Genomic DNA, 22460 nt, shown 5'->3' on the forward strand with positions numbered 1-22460 from the left:
CAAAGTCAGCCTATGCAAAAAAGTTAGATCTCATCTAAAGAAATACATGCAGTGGTGCCTGTCGGCGGCCTCCGCTTCCCGGGAGGCACACAGAGGAGGATCCTGGTCTGAGGCTGGCCTTGAGCAAAACCAGGAGATCTTACAAAAGACGAGCGGGGTAGAGGCCAGGATGGCCTTCTGTCAGGTAGGGTGGGGAGGGCCCCAAGCCTCCTCCCTCCTGGCGGCCACATGGCCCTAGGAGCTGCGAGCAAAGCCAGCGAAGACAGGAAGCAATTCTTGGCTTGCTACACGGCCTGTTTATTGTGTAAACAAGGCCAGAAATGTACAAGGACACGGGTGGAGGATCCCGGAGGGGGGGCTCTGCAGAACTGTAGAGAAGACAAGACAGGATGGGTCAGGGTGGGACTGGATGGAGGCGGGATGGCATGGCGCCCCACGCCCCTTCCTGCCCTGGCCAGACGCTGCTCTAGTCCTTGAGCACGAGCGGGGCCTTCACTTGGCTGGCCACGTCTGAGCCACTGAGCGCCTCCACAATAGCCAGGGCAAACTCGAAGCTGGTGCCGGGGCCACGGCTGGTGAGGATCAGGCCGTCCTTCTCCACGCGGCTCTCCGTGTAGCTGTAGTGATCTGCGGGAGGGAACAGACAAGGCACCGCCGCAGTCGGTGGGGGAGAAGCACAGGACGCCTCAGGGCACTCCTCGGACACCCTGAGGCCCTGGCCGTGTCCACAGGACGCCAATCCTGCCCATTCCTGCTCTGCGCCTCTCTGGAGCGTCAGGTCTGTGGGCTGGAGACCGGGCGCACAGTGGCTATGTGGAAGGCGGGAACCAACTGGAACCCGCCGCAGCCTCAGATGACAACACAAGGGGGCGCTCCCTGCCCATCCCCTGCCCCCCAGCCTGGGGAGGCCAAAGCTACCCTTTCCTCAGTAATTCCCCCCACTCCAAACAGGTCTAGCTAGAATAAAGCTGGACTCCACTGCAGGACTCCCCAATACTGCTCTGCTCTGCCCATGCCTGCAGAGCCAGCACAAGCTAGGCCACCCCAGTCACAGCTCTCCCACCAGGGACTCCCCCAGTGCCCGCTCCTGCAAGGCCTCCCTGCGCCAGGCCCCACATATCCACACCCTCTCTCCACACTACCCAACCCACTAACATGGGCCAGCAGCTCTTCAGGGGCTGTGCCCTCTTGTCCCTGTCCCTAGAGCTGAGTGGCACCCAGCAGGCACTTGACACACAGGTGAGGAAATGCCTGCTGCCTGACTCAGTGCCCTCCTCTCCCCACCCACACCAGTCCTGTGCCCCAGCCCTGCTTAGAACCCACAGCCACTGTTCAGAGCTCTGCCCGGCGGACCTAGTGCCAGGGGCAACACCCTGACTGTGCAGTACCAGCAGTGGACCCCATGTGCCACTTCACAGCACCTATGGCCCTCTGGTCTGGCTCCCCATATGAGCCTAGGCCAAATGGGAAAGAGCCCCAGCACAATCAGGACAGGGACAGCAGGGGTGAAGCTGCCTGTCCAGACCTAGGGGCCAGCTGGACACGGAGGTGTGGAGGCAGCCACAGCCATCTGGGCTTCACCCACAGCCTACGTCCTGGCCACGTGCCCCCTGCTCAGGACAGATGCACCATGCTCCTGGCACGCAGCACTGGCAGGGCCACAATACCAGTGGCCTATGTCATAGGACCAGCAAGCACAGGCGGCTCCTCCCCTCGTGGAGAAATCGCGGTCCCTCGCTGGAAGGGCAAGGTTTTCACAATTCTCCTCCACTAAGAATGGCCACACCAAAATACAATCACATTCCACGCTCAGCTAGAAACAAGCTGGTCTCGGGCGGGGGGGGGGGGGGAGGCGAGGGGCCTGGGCAGCAACAGTGTGAGGCCCAACTGCATGGCTCACCCCGCGGTATTCGGTGGGTAACAGGGTACAGGCAGGGCTCAAGTCCTTCCAGGTCCCTTCAAGACCACACCATACCAGGAAAGTTTTTGCTTGTCAACAGCGCCACCTGCCAGTCATGGCTGGAACGGCAGGGGCACCCCAGCCAGTGCCATGCAAACAGACTGGGACTTGAGAATTTAATGTAAACTCACACAGTTTACATCTCAGGTTAAACACAGCATAAGACACTGATTTTTTTTTTTTTAAAGCTTCAAGGAAAAAAAAATTCCACATCCAGGTGTCTGGAGAGAAGCAGGAAGGCTCAGGACAAAGGCACCACCAACAAGGTCTCACCATGGACATGGCCAGGCTGGTCTCAATCTGTGACCTGCCTGCCACCACCTCCTGAGAACCAAGGCTGTTCCCCATGCCCAGCTGCCTGTGTTTATAAATAAAGTTTTATAGGCACAAAACCACACCCTTAAAAAAAAATCATAGCTTGTGTGGAGGTGCTTTGAAGCCACAACAGCAGGGCAGCAGGCACGGACCTGCAAGTGGGCTCCCTGCTCCGTAAGGAAGCCAGCTGGCCCTGGAGCACAGCCTGCCCATCACAGCTGCGCTGCCTCTCTGCTCAACTTTTCTGTAAAATGAGAATTTTAACCCAATAGGCGAGGGTTCTTGGCTGCCACTCCTGCAGTGGTGAGACGGCCCTGTGCTGCCATGGGGCAGTGCTGCGGTGGGAACTGCACCCAGCCTGTGTGCCAGGCCCCACAGGGTGCACCAGCACACTGCCCATCGTACTGCCTGCCTCAGCTGCCAACAGCCCTGAAGCAGAGCAGGACAGATGAGGAAACCAAGGCTCAGCTGTAAGGACTGCGCTCCACACAACCCAGGCGTGTTCAGGCGGCAAAGGGGAACAGAATGGATACTTATTTCTCTAAGACACGAGCCTATCTGAGGGAAAATTGATTCCAGACTAAGCCAGCCGCCACACGACGTCCCTGTCACACTGCTGACAACCCTCCTCTGGGAGACTGGAAGGACAGGCGGCCAGCGGCAATGGCACAGGTCACGCTGTCCTAAGACTTGGATCCCAGCTGCATCTGACTGGACCTGCTGCTGGGCATGGGTGGTGCCAGCACCTCCTCTCTCCTGTGTAGTGTTGCTATGACCCATCTCCATGTTTCCTCGGATGCCATGAGCCCAGGTGATCTCCCCCAGAGCGGACATCCTGCCTCCCGGAGCCAGGCAGGGAACAGGAGCAGTAAGCAAGTCCGGGGAAGGCAGGGCTGGACCGCGCGCGGGGCCTAGGCCTGGTCCCTCACTCAGCAGTCCGAGGACTGAGCACCGGGACCTGGTGGGAACACAGGCTGTGCTGCGGTGAGACCTGGTGGGGAGCAAACTGTGCTCAATGAGTGTGTGAGATGTGTGAGCTTCAGGATTGGTTCTTTTGGTACCGGCACAATGGCTGCCGCCGTGGGTGACGCAGCAGAGGCCTCGACTCGGCCACACATCTCCCCACCGGCTCGGAAGCCAGAACCACTGAAAAAGGAGAACTTCCCAGACAGGCTTACTGACAACTAGTACATACTCCTTCTAGTGATGAAAGTCAATCAAGAGGTTTGTTACTTGGGGTCAAAGTTAGGAGCCTGCAGAAAGCAGCCCACACAGCGGGGGGGGACGGGCAGCACCAGTACCCAGCGCCCACCGCGGCAGGGTGAATCAGGGGCCGCTTGGGAGCCCTCCATACTCCTGGGGACCCAAAACTGCTGCGGACTACGGAGGGTTGTGCCTGTTTCTTTTGGGGTACTAAGATCAAGCCCAGAGCACCCGCCTACCCTACCCTCTTCTGGGGAACAAAGCCAAATATATGCGCAAGTTCTTCTGTGTGCAGAAGAACTGGGCAAGGTCCCCACACCTGCAATCCCAGCCCTCAGGAGGATCACGAGGTGACATCCTGGGAAAGCCAGGCTGGGCTACACAGCAAGACCCTGTCTCAGAGAGCACACAAGAGCAGATGAGTGTTCACTTACTCCCATTCACCATCTTGTCTTTGGCAAGTGGGTGTGATGTAACTTTGCTTCCGAAACCTATTTCATGGGCCAGCAGAGCCGTGGGACCTGAAAGAGAAGAGGAGGTGACACTGCGGCTGCTGCCACAAACAGGGCATCCCGGCGGAGCGCGCCCACTCCAGTAACAACTGACCCAGACACACAGAAAGCCCTGACGGGAACTTCCTGCCTCACTCCTGACAAAAGCAAAGACTGCCTTGCAAGTCAGAAGCGGCCAGTGCCATGAGTGCATCAGGAGGCGGTGGTGGAGGAGGAGAGCCGGCCCTGGCCCTCGCTGCCCTCCACCGAGGCCTGCTCCGGGGAAAACCCACACCAGCCACCCTCTGGTTGTCATCTTCTTCCTCAGAGGGCTCAGAAGTACACCAGGACCCTCTGTGCCTGTGTACGAGGAGTGCACACAGGTCACCGGGGATGCCTGCACGCAGGTGCCGGCCAGCTGTGGAGGACGGCTGCACACACGGTGTTTGAAGGTTCTCAAATCCAGACTAAAGGGTGGAAATTACCTCTGTTAACTTGAAGCTTGGAAATGGACGTGGCTCAAGTGACAGAGTGAAAGCCTTGAGCCAAATTGCTAAGGGCCAGCACCCAGGTCCTCAGTTCAAGCCCCAGGAGTGACATTAATAATAAAGCCTTCTTTCTTAAGCCACGCGACAAGTCCTTTCTGGTTTCAGCTAGACTGTCAGCACCTGGGCTTCTCAGGGCTTTTCTGTGTTCCTTCAGCTGCAATAAGTCACGGGACGTGGAACTGCAAGTCCAGGCTGCAGCCCACGGCTGAAAGACCAAAGGATCGATACCTAATCAAGTGCAAGTCTACACTGTCTCCTACTTAGAAGCAGGCTCCGGGACGTGACCCCCGAGGAGAGTGGCCAGGCGGGGAAAGGGTTTCCAGAATGTCCACAGCACTGTTACAGATTTACAGCTGCAGCCTCCCTCGCCCTGGCAGGCTGACAGCTGCTCTCCGGGGCTGGGGAAATCAGACAAGCGATACTTAACACTTGAACTGCTGATGGGTGAAACTCTACAATGCTGTCCTCCGGCTGGGCTCTGAGCGAGGAGCCAGGGACCTGTTCCCAGAGTGCCACCTGGTGGAGACTCCCAGCCAACTCCCCAGACTCCAGCTCACTGCTGGGGGACAGAGCACCTACCCCCTCATTTTCGTCCTCACGCGTTCATCCTCACTGCCAAGCAGACATGCCTTCCGGTGAAAAGCTGCAGCTCTGGAGAGCAGCCCTTCAGGAGATGACCCTGCCTTCCTGCTGACCCAAACACCAGGAAGCTTCTGCTCCTGGCTCCCACCCATCCCTGCACTCCAGGCCCGAGTCACTGCTCTCGACTCCCGTGTCTGTCGAGTAGCCAGGGCAGAGGCCGGGACCCTCACATGGACCCACACACCACCGCAGGTGCCACTGATTATCAGGGCCGCACTCTGGGGGTGATGCTCACGATTGTGTGAACGGGAGACAGCGCCAGTCAGGTGGAGAATTCCCCAACCCCGGGCACCTGCAGCGTACCCGCAGGCTCTGCTGTCACAGCAGAGCACACGCAGGCAAGAAGCTGCAGTTTCTTTGGTCAAAGCGCCTGGGAAAGAAGGTGGTCTATCTCCCAGCAGCAGAGCCACCGTCTCCTGGGGCAGCAGGGGCTGCAGGGACTTGGGGGCCTGCGCAGGAGGAAGCCAGGGCGCCTCCCCCTAACCTTGGGGCAGTTCTGCACAGGATCTCTACAACCCTGTAGTTTTGATGTGGACGAACTCAACACTACCTCCCATGTTGGAGCTTAAAAACCGGGTCAGTTGTTACTGGAGTTGGGGGGTGCTCGGTGGGTGTGCTCAGCCAGGACGCCCTGTTTTCTGTCTCTGGCTACAGATGGAACCCAGGCCCTCCTGCACACTAACAAGGTGCTCTCCCACTGAGCAACACCCCAGCCCCACACCAGGAATTGTTTAAAGTGAAGATCGAATATCGCTAGACTAGCCCGGCCTTACTATCTCATTCCTCCCCTACATGAGCCTGTAAGTGCTGGGACAGATCTAGGTTCAAACCTGAAACTACTTAAAACTCAAGAGCACAACGCGCTGCGCGAACACTTCCTTCTGATGTCACTGTGAGGACCCGGGAACAGGCACACAGCTGCAGGGCCTGCTCTGACTCAACTCGGAACACTGTGGCTTAGAGGCACAGCCCTGGGCCCCAACCCACCACTTACGTCCTGGAGCTACCGGACTGAGCCTAACTTTCACCTGTCATCTTCCACACTGTCCACCTGCCACCGTTCACGGTGACATGTGCTTGGAAAAAGCCTCAAGGACAGCACCACAGAAGTTACACCATGGGAAAAAACACCCATCTCAAAGCAATAAGGATGCACTTAAGAAGGTATCAAAAATTTAAGACTACGTTTCAAAGAAAGGACAGAGCAGATGACACAGGTGCCACACCAGAGCTGGGGAAAGCACCAGGCCTCCTGGTGCAGGGCAGATGTGGGGCAGATTCCGGCTGACTGCGCTGGCGGCGTGACTTTCTGGCCCCAAGTTCTGCTGTACCAGCTGTTTACTGAATTCCAGAGAGCCATGTTTGCCTCTGGGGTTAAACAAATACAGAAAACAGTGAGTTTATGGGAACAGACCAAGGGCGCAGAGGCGGGAAGCGGAACGACCGGCTCTGCTGAGATGGCGCTTTATGCCGGCCAGGCTACACCACACGGGGGCTGTGCTCTGCCCGCCTGCGGCGGCCCCTACCTGCGCAGATGGCAGCGATGAGGCCCTTCCTGCTCTCCTGCTCCTTCAAGATCTCCTTCACGACGCTCGACTAGACAACAGGGGGAAAGCAACACTCACCGTCAGCCTAGCCAAGTCCAGGCTCAGCACAACGAGCTTCACAGAATTTGATTTTAGCTTAAACCACAGGTTTCAACCCATTTCCAAACCTAGCTTTACTACAGCGTTACTATAACGACTATCAAGCTCATCATGGGCTTTATGCTTAACCCCAGCAGAGGCACGGATCCTGTGAGAAAGGCTTCCGTGGATGTTTGAAGAATCTCCCCTGGGGTGGTCCTGCCAGTCGCGTTCCAGGAGGAAGGGAAGCATGCGAACGTGCAGCCGGCTGGGTGCTGAAGACTGGGAGGAAAGCACCGCCCAATGGCCCCCTTCACCCCCAGGCCTTCCCCCCGGCCAGGCCCCTTGGTCTCTGTCCTCAGCTGCACCCATGCTGGACCACTGTCTCTTACTATCACCACCTCCCAACATGCTCGGCTCATAGCTACAGTGAATGTTATTTGAGCTGCTCTGTCTCAAATATAGTTAGAGGGAGTTTGGCCCAGTGGCGGAGTGCTTGCCTAGCATGCACAAAGACCCAGGTTCGATTCTTCAGTACCACATACATAAAAAAAAAAAAAAAAGCCAGAAGTGGTGTTGTGGCTCAAGTGCTAGCCTTGAGAAAGCCCAAGGACAGTGGACAGTGCCCAGACCCCGAGTTCAAGCCCCAGGACTGGCAAAAAACTAAAAACAAAAAACAAAACAAATAGAATACTCTTTGTCTCATCTTAGTTGTCTCTGTTTTATTCATAACATCCTCCCAGCCTGTCTGAAGAACAGAACAAAGCAAAGGCTGAGCAACTTCCTGCACAGCCCCTCCACACACACACCAGCTCTCCGAGGTCCAGTAGCATTCTCACCTCACATAAATTCTGCGCACCCAGATTACCTCCAGGGAGAACCACCACGTCATAAGGGCCCTGTGACAGTTCGAAAAACAGAAAAGGCATTATTTAATTCCAAATTGTGTAAATGACAGTCCACAGCACTTGTTTCAGAAGCTAGACTCAGCAAAGCACAGGAGGGACCTAAGCCCAGTACCAAAAACAAAACCCCACATTACCATAGGGGGTAATGATGCTTTGTAAGCCAGAATACCAAGGAGAATCATGCGCCCATCCAGCCTCCCACCTGTCTATCCACTGTCCATTCATCCCTTACCCACCCACTTGTCTGTCTGTCCGTCATCCACCCACCCACCCACTCACCCACTTCGCACCAGCCACTTGCTGAACATATCAGGTATCCAGCAAAACGGCCAACTTCTACGGATACAGAATAGAAGAGCAGAGTTCCTGCTGCACCCTCTCAGTGTAGTAGGGAAAACTTCCCTGCAAAATGACTTTCTTTTCTTTCTCTTTTTCTTTGGGTGAGGGGGAAGGGAGGGTCAGTACTAGGGTTAGAATTTTCTTGCACTTTCTGGATTGGTACTGTACCATTTGAGCCATTCCTCCAGCCCTGCTTCTTGCTGGTTCTGCCCAGGCTGGTGTTGAACCCTGGACCTCCAGATTTCCCCCTCATAAAAAGTTATAGATACAGGGGCCCGAAGTTCGGCCTAGTGGTAGAGTGCTTGCCTAGCATGCACAAAGACCCGGGTTTGATTTCTCGGAATCACATACATAGAAAAAGCCGGAAGTGGTGCTGAGGCTCAAAAACTCTAGCCTTGAGAAAGTCCAAGGACAGTGCTCAGGCCCTGAGCTCAAGCCCAGGACTGGCAAAAAGAAATTAAAAAAAAAAAAAAAAAAAAAAAAAAGTTACAGATGTAACAACTGGCACCCAGATAATTCATTTTCCCCCAGAGTACACTAAGCTTTGAATTCAGAGCCTAACAGCTTAGTAGGCAAGCAGCCTATCTACAACAAGTAATTTTCTTAAAGTAAGTATGTGCCAGCCACAGCCTTAGGTAACGCTGTGGATGTTTCAGGAAAGGAATGCAGCCATGGTTCAGGGCAGCTGCTGTGCAGAGAACATACCTGCTTCCTTGCGTCTTCAAGACTGGCATCAGGGCAGATGACAACGTCTCGACTGCAAACCACCGGGTCTTTCCCAGTCAAGCCGGCAATGGTGACTTTAATCTAAGAGAAAGACATGGCAATGGGTAAAAATGATGAAACATACTCAGAATAACATTCCCATAGCTGACTTGGGTTTCAAAATAACTTACCAAGAAATAAAACCATGCAGAATTTATTTATTTATTTAGGGTCAGTCGTGGGGCTTGAACCCAAGGCCTGGGTGCTGTCCCTGAGCCTCTTTGTGCTCAATGCCAGGGCTCTACCACTCTAGCCACAATGTCACTTCTGTTTTTAATTGTACTTCATGATCGGGGTAATGTATAGAGGGGATACAGTTATACTCATCAAGTAGTGGGTCACTTGCAGTTTTTGAGTGGTTAATTGAAGAGTGTCACAGGGACTTCTCTGTCTAAGTGGGCTTTGAACTGTGGTCCTCAGATCTCAGCCTCCTGAATAGGCAGGATTATTGACACAGGGTAAATGAATACACTGGCTAATATCTTTACTTCATAGGTCTGCTCTGGTTTGCACAGGACAGTTCTAATTTGTAGCTGCTGTTCCAGTCTTCCTTAGGCTATAATACTCTCCTACAAGTATCCTGCTTGGGAGGTAAATTACACAATCATTCTATTAATAACTGTCTTGCAAGGTTACTCTTGCCATTTAAAAACCTCACAGCATTTTCCTAAGGTAGAAATGCAAGTTAATAAAACAATATAATCACCTGTAATCCTAGCTACTCAGGAGGCTGAGATCTGAGGATCAAGGTTCAAAGCCAGCTCTGTGTGGCTCCAGGGACAGGGAGATAGCCTTGAACTGAAGAGCTCAGGGACAATGCCCAGGCCCAGAATGCAAGCTCTGTGACCACAAAAATAAATCAAATCAAATCAGGCTGGGCACCAGCAGCTCACGCCTGTCACCCTAACTACTCAGGAGGCTGAGATCTGAGGACGGAGGTTCAAAGCCAGCCGGGGCACGAAAGTCTGAGAGACTCCCATCTCCAATTAGACCAGAGAACTGGAAGTGGCTCAAGTGGTAAAGCACCAGACTTGAACTGAAGAGCTCAGAGACAGAGCCCAGGGCAGAGTTCAAGCCCCACAACCCACAAATAAAAGAAAATGCCACTTTCTCCTGCTAAAAAAAAAAAAACAAACCAAAAAACAAAACAAAAAAACCCCGCTTGACAACAGGGCTGGGAGCGTGGCCTAATAGTAGAGTGCCTTCCTAGTATGCACAAAACCCTGGGTTTGATTCCTCAGTACCACATACTGAGAAAAAGTTGGAAATGGTGCTGTGGCTCAAGTGGTAGGGTTCTAGCCTTGAGAAAGCACACAGGACAGTGCTGAGGCCCCGAGTTCAAGCCCCAGGACTGGCAAAAAAAGAAAAACAAGAAATGGGCTGCAGGCCAGAGCACTGGCCTGGGCTCTGCAGCTACTCCAGTGGTACAGGCAGGTTGGTCACCCAAGTCTGGAGTTCGGGAAAAAGCCTAGGCAACACAGAATTACAACAGGCAACATGTAAAGGGCGCTGCGTAAACTGCACTCAATTATGAAATTATCATGAATTAAGGGGAACATTGCTTCCTCCAATGTGACGGGAAGCTTCCAGGTTCTGAGGCCAGGAGGACCAGGACCCAGGGGACTTACGCCAGCTCTCCTCATGAGATCCACTGGGATGACCGTCTCCATCTCCTCCGCTCCTTTGGCCAGGATGACCAAGGCTCTTTTTGTACCCATGTTTGTGTCCTACTTGTTGAGGACTAGGGAAAAAAAAAAGAGAAAAACTTCAAAGCGAATTTCCACCGCAACCCTGGACTATTCGAGCTCTCAGTGTGATAACGTTTTCCCTTTGTGTATGTGTCTGGGGGTGTGGTGTGTGCAGTGGGGCGGGTCTTGAACTCGGGGCCTGGGTCCCCATCGAGCACTCTATCTCTTGAACCACAGCTCCACTCTGGCTTTTGGGGGGTAAACTGGGGATGAGAGTCTGACAGACTCTCCTGCGTCCTATCTCGACCCTCCGGTGCCCGGCGCTGCGGAGAGGAAAGCAGCACGAGGTTCTGACGCGTGCTCACGGCGGGGAGTCCTTCCTCAGACCTCGGGGCCCCACGGGCAGGGGCTCCACGGGCAGGGGCCCCACGGGCAGGGGCTCCGGCGTTCACAGCGACCCACGCTCTGCCTGCGGGGGCTCTCGGATCTCCCCGGCGGACGGCGCTGGGCATCCCCGGGCCCCCGCGGAGTGAGGCCCCGGCCCGCACGCAGCGGTCGCCTCCCCGCAACCCGCGGCCGCCGACGTCCACGACGCCGCGGGCGGCCCGGGGTCCCCGTCGGGGGCCGCAGGCTGCGGCGGCCCGTGCGCGCGCACCCCCGGCCTGGCCTCTCCGCCCCGTCCCGGGGCGTCTGTGGGCGCCGTGGGAGCCACTCACCAGACGGCCTGAGGGGGAAAACACGCGCCGACCCGCACGCGCCCCGCCCGCCCGGCCGCTGGCTCGCCCCGCGCAGCCTCACGCAGCCTCGCACAGCCGCACGCAGCCCCGCGCAGCCGCACGCAGCCTCACGCCGGCCCGCGGCGTCGGCGTCACATCCGGTCGAGCCCACTCCGGGCCGGGGCGGGGGAGGCTCGTCTCTGCGCCCCGGCCGGCGAGGTCCTGCGGCGGCGCGCACCGCGCCGACTCCCCCGCGAGTGGTTCAGCCCGCCGCCCGGCACGCCGGCCCACGCGGCGGAGCAGCCCGCCCTCCACGGCCCTTCCGTGGCGGGCTGCTCCGCCGCGCGCCCCGAGCGGCGCGGAGAGCTCGGTGGTGACTCCTAGGGCCTGGCTTCACCGACGTCATTTGTTCTCAGCTCTGGGCTGGTCATGCTTTGCCAGTGTAAGAATGCAAGACGGGGCGGGGCGCACGCAGCCGGGCACACGGGGCGGGGCGGGGCGCACGCAGCCGGGCACACCGGGCGGGGCGGGGCGCACGCAGCCGGGCACACCGGGCGGGGCGGGGCGGGGCGCACGCAGCCGGGCACACCGGGCGGGGCGGGGCGGGGCGCACGCAGCCGGGCACACCGGGCGGGGCGGGGCGCACGCAGCCGGGCACACCGGGCGGGGCGGGGCGCACGCAGCCGGGCACACCGGGCGGGGCGCAAGCAGCCGGGCACACGGGGCGGGGCGGGGCGCACGCAGCCGGGCACACGGGGCGGGGCGGGGCGCACGCAGCCGGGCACACGGGGCGGGGCGGGGCGCACACAGCTGGGCACACCGGGCGGGGCGGGGCGCACGCAGCCGGGCACACCTGGCGGGGCGGGGCGGGGCGCACGCAGGCGGCCGGGCACACGGGGCGGGGCGGGGCGCACGCAGCTGGCCGGGCACACCGGGCAGGGCTGGGCGGGGCGCACGCTCCGGTCCTGTGACATAATACGGACCCAGTGAGCGCAGACAGGATTTTCCTTCGTTGCTGTTTGTTCTCTCGTTTACTGCGTCTGGCAGGGTGAGGGTGGACACAGTGGGGGGACAGAGACTGCACGCGGCGCCCCTCCCCGGACACCGGAAAACCTACTTCCGGGTGGGGACCGTGGCCCTCTGCGCAGTACCACGTGGGAGTCGCCAGCCTCGAGCTGAAGAGCTCAGGGCCGGTGCCAGGCGCCGAGTTCAAGCACCGTGACCGGCCAATAACAAGTTTGTGGTGGGCGGTGCACTGGTTCTGTCCGCCCCCTGACTCCACGGCCTTCAGCTGTGAGCCCCTGGGAAGCCTTCCCGAAGCCGCTGGCCAGGCTCCACGTTCCCGGACAGACGGCACCGCGCTACGTGCCTATGCATATGGCTTTAAGTTCAAAGTGCCGTCGTGTATTTCATCCTGAACCACAGCAGAAAGTTTTTTAGAAAGATACTTTAAAACGTTAGTGTTCAACGACTATATCGCCCTTGAAAACTTAACATTTCCGTAAATTATGTTTGCCAGATTTTTTTGGCTCTAGAAGAGAAAAGTTACCAACACTTCTTGATAACACTTTAAATCATTTACATATAACTTACTGCTTGACGTACTCCCAGAGGGTTTTTTTTCCCCCAAAACAAGCATGTATTTCAAAACCAAAGACAGGTACATTTTAATGATGAGTAAAAATAAAAACATTTGAAGGAAATATCCTGGGGCCTGAACTCAAATGTCTTTTATCAGTTCAGTGTGTATGCTAAAACAGTCTTCTTGATTTTAGTCTAGTTTTCCAGTGTAAATCAGTTTTTGGAGATCTTTCCTGAAGAAGTAGAAGGCAACAAGAAAAGCAAAATCAAATGAATGGCTTATACATAATAATACATGAGGATTTTTTTTTAAAATTCGGAACATGCAACACACATAGCTTTCTATACATCTCTGGATGGAGAAAACTTCTATGCATTCATTTCTGCTTGGATTTCCTCAAATCCATTTTCATAATGCCACCATAACAGCTGAATTCCTTTGATTTAATCCTAAATATGCCCATCACATTCATAATATTGACAAGTATTTGTGGACAAGAACAGAATCAATCAAATATAATTAGGGAAAAAATCATGAGAAAGAAATCAGTAAAGGAAAAACAGGGGCCAGGAGTTTGGCTAGTGGTAGAGTGCTTGCTTAGCATGCATAAAGACCCTGGTTTGATTCTTTGGTACCACATACATAGAAGAAACCCAGAAATGTTGCTGTGGCTCCAGTGGTAGAGCTCTAGCCTTGAGAAAACCCAAGGACAGTGCTCAGACCCTGAGACCAAGGCTCAGGACTGACCAAAAGAAAAAAAAACGGCACAGTCATGTTCAGTGAAGTATTATCCTAGTTTATGGAGACACTTTTTCACTCTGAAGTGTATAGTAATTGAAGCAAATGATGTACTTATTTGTGTGTTTCTGTTGTGTGCAGATGTATATCTATGTGTGTGTACACTGAACTAAGGCTTGAACTCAGGGTCTGAGTGCTGTCCTTCAGCTTTTCTTTGCTCAAGGCTAGCACTCTACCACTTGAACAACAGCCCAAGTTCCAGCTTTTTGATAATTTCTTGGCGATGAGTCTCATAGATTCCTGCCTGGGCTGGCATTGAACCATGATGGTCAGATCTCAGCCCCTGAGTAGCTACGTTAACAACATGAGCCGCTGGTGCCCAGAAGTGTATATTCTTTTTTTTTTTTTTTTTTTTTTTTTCCAGTCCTGGGCTTGAGCTCAGGGCCTGAGCACTGTCCTTGGACTTTCTCAAGGCTAGAACTCTACCACTTGAGCCTCAGCACCACTTCCGGCTTTTTGCTATGTATGTGGGGTACCAAGGAATGGAACCCGGGTCTTTGTGCATGCTAGGCAAGCACTCTAACACTAGGCCAAACTCCCGGCCCCAAGAGGTGTATATTCATATTTTGTATAACTTAATGTTCCAATGTTAATTCTATTGCATTGTGTCTCTGTCAGTAATTTAGGCTTTAAATGTAGTCTAATTATAAAAGTTAGCATTTCTGACTGATTCGATTCCCCCTCCATTTTAGGTTTGTTCAAACTCTTCTCCAGAGCCCTATTTCTGAGATGCTTTTTTGCTCAAATTCATGTCTTTCTGATGTAGCCTGGGTGATTGCTTCTATTTATTTTCATCCTTTATTGAGATTAGGTAATTACATGCATAATCATTTTTATGTTCACACTGATAAAGTTCATTCTGATTTACAAAGCTTATGAATAATATAAAATACATAGAATTCAAGTTTTTCATAGGAAAAAAGTTTAACTCTTCAAACATTATTGATAAAGTTATTTCTTCCTGGTGGGGTGATAGGTACATTTCCTTCCTGTTGCTTAGCTTTTCCCTCCCTCTTTCCCTTCACTGCTCTAAGTTGCTCAATTCACCTTTCACTTATTCTGTGCACTCCTCCCATCTTCCTGAAGGTGTTTGTTTGTTTTTGCCAGTCCTGGGCCTTGAACTCAGAGCCTGGGCACTGTCCTTGGACAGTTTTTTGCTCAAGGCTAGAGCTCTGCCACTTGAGCCACAACACCACTTCCAGCTTTTTTGGTATAGGTGGTACCAAGGCATCAAACCCAGGTCTTTGTGCATGCTAGGCAAGCACTCTTATCACCAAGCTACACTCCCAGCCCCAGGTTTGCACCATGTTTGAGGTAGAGGCTACAGAGTCCTCCAAAAACGGTAGGACAAATTAAGAAGAGGTCCTTCGTTCTCGGGGTTACCATCACTATTTTATATACATATGAAGGAGTATGTGGACCTTACAGTCTGGTGTCTTTCTCCCAAGACCGTCCTTTGGTTTCACTCTGAATGGGTGTCTTGATTCCTGTTGGCTTTCTTGTGTCTTGTGCTTTAAGGAAGACCATGTACATAGCCGTGATTTTTAAACTATGAAGTCAACTTATGTAGCAACTCCATGTGTTCTTGTTCAGATGTTTGCAATGTCTTCCATCACGTGACATTTTGACAGTAAAGAACCTTTCCCTTGTGGAATGACTTTACCTTTGGTTGTTGGCAAAGGAAGTGGGTAAAAGCTGTCCCCCTTCAGCTTTGAAGGAGTGTAGAAAATGGGGTGGTGGTGAGTGGTAAGACATGTGCCCCCCCCCCCAGGCAAAAAGCAAGAACCCTGCCTCAACCAGTGAGCCAGATATGGTGTTACATTCCTGTGATCTCAGCCAGACAAGAGGTATAGATTAGAGGGGGACAGAATATCAGCACTCAGAAACATCAAGAACTGAAGTGGTTCTGAGCCAGCATTATTTTTTTTCTTGCCGCATTAAACACTTTGCTTGTGCTTTTTGAAGCTCAAGCATTATTTACGGCAGACTGGATTTTTCTTTCCAGAAATGATCACCCTTCTACCTGCATGGGTGTTATTTCTTGCCCCTTGATGTTGGACACAGCTCTGCTTTGGCTGCCCGAGCAGTGGATAACCAACTCCTCTAACAGGGACCTCACTCAATCCTCCGGCCCCTCCGCCAGGCTCCTCGCCCCGTTCACAACTCTCTCCTTCCTGCTGGCATCTAATCCCTCGTGTTCTTGCTGGCCTTCTGTCTCTGCGGCGGTTAATTTCCGCCTCGCGAATGCAGCCTGCGGTCCAGAGGGGTGAAATGCCTGCGAGGTCCGTGTGGCCTGGGTCAAGGGCAGGTTTCTGAGCCAGGCCTCGCACCCTGCCCACCGCGGTGACATCAGGAGGCCCAGGCCGGTCGTCCCGTCCCCACGCGTCGCCCCCGGGCGGGGAGGCCGACTCTGGAAGGGGTTGCTCTGGTTGTGGCCATGGAGTGCCAGGCACCGCCGCCTGCCGCTGCGCACCGCCTTCCCACTCGGCATCCAGGGTCCACGCGCGGTGGGAGCCGCCAGCCTCCCCGGGCTCACCCTGCGCACGCGCAGCGGGGCGGGGATCGTCGTCCCCGGCCTCGCACGCGGTTTCCACTCACGGGGCGTGGTGTGGCCGGGCCGGCGCCGTCCGCCCTGTCTCACCGAGGCTAGAGCAGCGCGGACTTCCCCGGAGCCCAGAAGGCCAGGTCGGGGGGACCGCGGGAGAGTGGGCGGCCCGGCGGCGGGGAAACGCTGACGCCAGGCCGGCGGGGGCCGACGACCGCCGCGCCCCGGGCGGCCCCGCCGCAGCGGAAAGCCACACCGCCGAGGCGGGGCCGGCGCCGGAAGTGGGCGGCCGGCCCGCGGGGACGGGAGCTTCCGCCGGCACGGGGGCTCGGGATTGGCCGGACGTGCCCTCGGTGGGCGGGGCCGGCTCGGCGGGAGGGGCGGGGCGGCCGCAGGAGGGGCGGGGCCGGCTCGGGTGGGCGGGGCGCCTCGCGGAGTCCGCGGGCCGCGCGTCGCGCGTGGATCCGCGTGGGCTTGTGGGAGCGCGGCCTGTCCCGCGTGGACCTGGCCCCCGCCCCAGGGGCCTTGGACAGAGCCAGTCCAACAAGTAGTAGTGGACGCGCCGGGGCCTGGGTCTCCACACGCCCGCGTGGGCCCCACCGCGCCGACCGCCGCCTCGGCCAACCGTGCACGCGCGTGGGTCACTTCATCAGCGAAAGCCTCCGTGGAGCAGGTCCAGGGCCCCGTCCCTCACCGGGGAGCCCTGGGAGCGGGGCGGAGGCGGGGCAGAGCTGGAGGCGCATGTGAGGGGGTCACTGGAGGAGCGCAGGAGCCTGCGTGGAGGCCGGGATGGGAAATCCACAGCGCGGACTGTAGAGGGCGGACGAGGGGCGGCGGCTCACGCGGTGGAACGCCGGCCGAGCAACGATGTGGAGGACAGCACGCGACCCCGCGGTCACGCGGCACAGGGAGGACCTCTCCCGATGGCCCCTCTCACGCGAGGGAAGAATACCTGCACATGCGCTGACAGCCGTGACAATGATTAGAATACCTGCACATGCACTGATTAGAATACCTGCACATGTGGTGACAGCGGTGACACTGATTAGAATACCTGCACATGCACTGATTAGAATACCTGCACATGCACTGATTAGAATACCTGCACAGGCACTGACAGCAGTGATACTGATTAGAATACCTGCACATGCACTGACTGCAGTGACACTGATTAGAATACCTGCACATGCACTGATTAGAATACCTGCACATGCACTGACTGCAGTGACACTGATTAGAATACCTGCACATGTGGTGACAGCGGTGACACTGATTAGAATACCTGCACAGGCACTGACAGCAGTGACACTGATTAGAATACCTGCACATGCGCTGACAGGGGTGACACTGATTAGAATACCTGCACATGCGCTGACAGCGGTGACACTGATTAGAATACCTGCACAGGCGCTGACAGCGGTGACACTGATTAGCATACCTGCACATGCGCTGACAGCGGTGACACTGATTAGAATACCTGCACATGCGCTGACAGCGGTGACACTGATTAGAATACCTGCACATGCGCTGACAGCGGTGACACTGATTAGCATACCTGCACATGTGCTGACAGCGGTGACACTGATTAGAATACCTGCACATGCACTCATTAGAATACCTGCACATGCGCTGACAGCGGTGACACTGATTAGAATACCTGCACATGCACTGATTAGAATACCTGCACATGCACTCATTAGAATACCTGCATATGCGCTGACAGGGGTGACACTGATTAGAATACCTGCACATGCGCTGACAGCGGTGACACAGATTAGAATACCTGCACATGCACTGATTAGAATACCTGCACATGCACTGACAGCGGTGACACTGATTAGAATACCTGCACATGCGCTGACAGCGGTGACATGATTAGAATACCTGCACATGCACTGACCGCGGTGACACTGATTAGAATACTTGCACAGGCGCTGACAGTGGTGATACTGATTAGAATACATGCACAGGCACTGACCGCGGTGACATGATTAGAATACCTGCACATGCACTGACTGCAGTGACACTGATTAGAATACCTGCACATGCGCTGACAGCGGTGACACTGATTAGAATACCTGCACAGGCGCTGACAGCGGTGACACTGATTAGCATACCTGCACATGCGCTGACAGCGGTGACACTGATTAGAATACCTGCACATGCGCTGACAGCGGTGACACTGATTAGAATACCTGCACATGCGCTGACAGCGGTGACACTGATTAGCATACCTGCATATGCGCTGACAGGGGTGACACTGATTAGAATACCTGCACATGCGCTGACAGCGGTGACACAGATTAGAATACCTGCACATGCACTGATTAGAATACCTGCACATGCACTGACAGCGGTGACACTGATTAGAATACCTGCACATGCGCTGACAGCGGTGACACTGATTAGAATACCTGCACATGCACTGACCGCGGTGACACTGATTAGAATACTTGCACAGGCGCTGACAGTGGTGATACTGATTAGAATACATGCACAGGCACTGACCGCGGTGACATGATTAGAATACCTGCACATGCACTGACTGCAGTGACACTGATTAGAATACCTGCACATGCGCTGACAGCGGTGACACTGATTAGAATACCTGCACATGCACTGACAGCGGTGACACTGATTAGAATACCTGCACATGTGCTGACAGTGGTGACATGATTAGAATACCTGCACATGCGCTGACAGCGGTGACACTGATTAGAATACCTGCACGGGCACTGACCGCGGTGACACTGATTAGAATACCTGCACGGGCGTTGACAGCGGTGACACTGATTAGAATACCTGCACATGGCTGACAGCGGTGACACTGATTAGAATACCTGCACGGGCGCTGACAGAGGTGACACTGATTAGAATACCTGCACGGGCACTGACAGCGGTGACACTGATTAGAATACCTGCACATGTGCTGACAGTGGTGACATGATTAGAATACCTGCACATGCGCTGACAGCGGTGACACTGATTAGAATACCTGCACGGGCCCTGACCGAGGTGACACTGATTAGAATACCTGCACGGGCGTTGACAGCGGTGACACTGATTAGAATACCTGCACATGCGCTGACAGGGGTGACACTGATTAGAATACCTGCACATGCGCTGACAGCGGTGACACTGATTAGAATACCTGCACATGCACTCATTAGAATACCTGCACATGCACTCATTAGAATACCTGCATATGCGCTGACAGGGGTGACACTGATTAGAATACCTGCACATGCACTGATTAGAATACCTGCACATGCACTGACAGCGGTGACACTGATTAGAATACCTGCACATGCGCTGACAGGGGTGACACTGATTAGAATACCTGCACATGCACTGACAGCGGTGACACTGATTAGAATACCTGCACATGCGCTGACAGTGGTGACATGATTAGAATACCTGCACATGCACTGACCGCGGTGACACTGATTAGAATACTTGCACAGGCGCTGATAGTGGTGATACTGATTAGAATACATGCACAGGCACTGACCGCGGTGACATGATTAGAATACCTGCACATGCACTGATTAGAATACCTGCACATGCACTGACTGCAGTGACACTGATTAGAATACCTGCACATGCGCTGACAGCGGTGACACTGATTAGAATACCTGCACATGCGCTGACAGCGGTGACACTGATTAGAATACCTGCACATGCGCTGACAGCGGTGACACTGATTAGAATACCTGCACATGCGCTGACAGCGGTGACACTGATTAGAATACCTGCACATGCGCTGACAGCGGTGACACTGATTAGAATACCTGCACATGTGCTGACAGTGGTGACATGATTAGAATACCTGCACATGCGCTGACAGCGGTGACACTGATTAGAATACCTGCACGGGCGTTGACAGCGGTGACACTGATTAGAATACCTGCACATGGCTGACAGCGGTGACACTGATTAGAATACCTGCACATGCACTGATTAGAATACCTGCACATGCACTGATTAGAATACCTGCACATGCGCTGACCGCTGTGACACTGATTAGGATACCTGCACATGCGCTGACAGTGGTGACAGGATTAGAATACCTGCACATGCGCTGACAGCGGTGACATGATTAGAATACCTGCACATGCGCTGACAGCGGTGACACTGATTAGAATACCTGCACAGGCACTGACAGCGGTGACACTGATTAGAATACCTGCACATGCACTGACAGCGGTGACACTGATTAGAATACCTGCACATGCGCTGACAGCGGTGACATGATTAGAATACCTGCACATGCGCTGACAGCGGTGACACTGATTAGAATACCTGCACATGGCTGACAGCGGTGACACTGATTAGAATACCTGCACATGCACTGATTAGAATACCTGCACATGTGGTGACAGCGGTCACACTGATTAGAATACCTGCACATGCGCTGACAGGGGTGACACTGATTAGAATACCTGCACATGCGCTGACAGCGGTGACATGATTAGAATACCTGCACATGCGCTGACAGCAGTGACATGATTAGAATACCTGCACATGCGCTGACAGCGGTGACACTGATTAGAATACCTGCACAGGCACTGACAGTGGTGACATGATTAGAATACCTGCACAGGCGCTGACAGCGGTGACACTGATTAAGATATCAGACACATTCCACCAACCGCAGCCAGCCTTCAGCACAAAGGCGCTTGACGGCAAGACAGCCTTACTTGTTTTTCTTTATTGAAATTGAGTAATTACATGATCATGTTTACATTCTCATGGATAAAGATCAGCATTCCAATTTACAAAGCTTATGAATAAGGAAAAACACCAAGACTACAAGTTTTTCATAGGAAAGGACATCCTGGCTTTGTGGGTGGTCCCTTCCCCTCCCTCCATCTCTTCCCCGCTTCCTTCTTTCCTTCCTTCCTTTTCTTCCTTTCTTTTCTTTTCAGAGACAAGAGTTTTCACTATATGGCCAGCCTCTAATTTATTCTCCTACTTCTGCCCCCCCCCACCCAGTGCTGTAATTACAGCACTCTGCCTCACCCCACTGATAGTGCTTTGATTGCAACTGTTGTTTGTAGCCCAATGAATATTTTCCCCCCTTGGTAGCATTTGGTAGCAGTCTTTATTTCAACTAAAAATACTAGACACATTTACTTAATAATATTTGGTTGCATGGTGTTGATATGTTTGTGTGTATGTGTGTATGTGTATGTTTGTGTGTATATATGTGCACATGCATGCGTGTTTGCAAGCTGGGCGTTGAACCAGGGCCTGTTTTATGGCTGTTTCTTACCTGGAAACTCAGAAAGCAACAGCTGGTGGGATTAGAGCAAAGACACACCATCTATCTTTGCATACCTTTGAAGCCAGATCCCCTGCTTTTACCCTATAAATACCCCAGCAGCCCACAGATCTGTGCCCTTTCTTTGTGTCTCTCTGCCTATGAGAGCACCCACACTCTGTATGTGTCCCTGCCCTTCTGTGTGTTTGGCTGCTTTTTGTCTGTTTGGCTGCTTTCCTGACAAAGCTTCCCCAAGTTTTCTTATCATTGTGACTTGTCTCGAAATTCTACTCAGCTATAGAAGTTAAGGACCCTAAGAGTTCCCACCTCTAAAGGAGAACTTCACCAAACCTCACCTTCATCCAGGGACAGAACTACAGTCCCCAATCCAAAAGGCCAAAATCCCCCCTCTCCCTCCCTCCCTCCCTCCCTCCCCTCCTCTCTCTCCTGTCCTGGTATCAGTACTGTGCTGGGTCTTGAACTTGGCCTGAACACTGTCCTTTTGCTTTTCACTCAAAATTGGAACTTTTCTACTTGAGCCACAGATCAACTTCTGGCTGTTTTGGTATTTAATTGGAAATAAGAGTCTCATAGACTTTTCTGACTTTGACCTGAGATCAGAGCTAGGATTGTAGGTGTTGTAGGTGTGGGCCACCATCCCGCAGCTTCAAAAGATTGTGTGTGTGTGTGTGTGTGTGTGTGTGTGTGTGTGCGCGCGCGCGCCAGTGTTGGGGCTTGAATTCAGGGCCTGGATACTGTCCTTGAGCACTTTTACTCAAGCCTAGTATTCTACCTTTTGAGCCACATCTTGGCCGGCTTTGAACTGAGATCCTCAGATCTCAACCTCTTGAATAGCTGGGATTATAGGTGTGAGGCATCAGTGCCCAGCTTCAAAAGATTTCTTTATTCCTTTCTTTCTTTCTTTCTTTCTTTCTTTCTTTTTTTTTTTTTTTGCCAGTTTTGGGGCTTGAACTTGTGGCCTGAGCACTGGTTTTCTCAAGGTGAGCACTCTGCTGCTTGACCACAACACCACTTGCGGCTTTTCTAGTATGTGGTATGGAGGAATCAAACC

General features: G+C 53.9%; 1 protein-coding gene across 2 annotated transcripts; it reads right to left on the reverse strand.

The window, feature by feature from the left end:
- Nucleotides 1-281: 281 nt before the first annotated feature.
- On the reverse strand, nt 282-11300 carry Park7 (Parkinsonism associated deglycase). Of its 2 annotated transcripts, none has more exons than XM_090335911.1 (7): nt 11201-11300; nt 10425-10537; nt 8737-8838; nt 7624-7683; nt 6686-6755; nt 3913-3999; nt 282-627 (listed from the first exon to the last, which is right to left on the reverse strand). In XM_090335911.1, exons 2-7 carry the CDS (start codon nt 10512-10514, stop codon nt 467-469), a joined length of 570 nt encoding a protein of 189 aa, XP_090192037.1. In that variant the 5' UTR covers nt 10515-10537; nt 11201-11300; the 3' UTR covers nt 282-466. The 2 variants fall into 2 exon arrangements, with proteins under 2 accessions (XP_090192037.1, XP_090192038.1); XM_090335912.1 differs by lacking the exon at nt 11201-11300 and adding an exon at nt 10947-11014.
- Between the last annotated feature and the right edge of the window lie 11160 nt (nt 11301-22460).

The sequence above is a fragment of the Megascapheus bottae genome, chromosome 6 (assembly GCF_031878675.1).
Source record: "Megascapheus bottae isolate mThoBot1 chromosome 6, mThoBot2.hap1, whole genome shotgun sequence".
NCBI classification, from domain to species: domain Eukaryota; kingdom Metazoa; phylum Chordata; class Mammalia; order Rodentia; family Geomyidae; genus Megascapheus; species Megascapheus bottae.

Excerpts from the sequence above, each read along its gene's own strand:
- Park7 (XM_090335911.1), bottom strand. The coding sequence starts at position 10,514 with ATGGGTACAAAAAGAGCCTTGGTCATCCTGGCCAAAGGAGCGGAGGAG. Across the intron at positions 6,756-7,623 it reads GTGCGCAGAATTTATGTGAG|TCGAGCGTCGTGAAGGAGAT; the intron begins GTGAGAATGCTA and ends CCTGTTGTCTAG. Across the intron at positions 4,000-6,685 it reads CATCGCTGCCATCTGCGCAG|GTCCCACGGCTCTGCTGGCC; the intron begins GTAGGGGCCGCC and ends CTTCTCTTTCAG.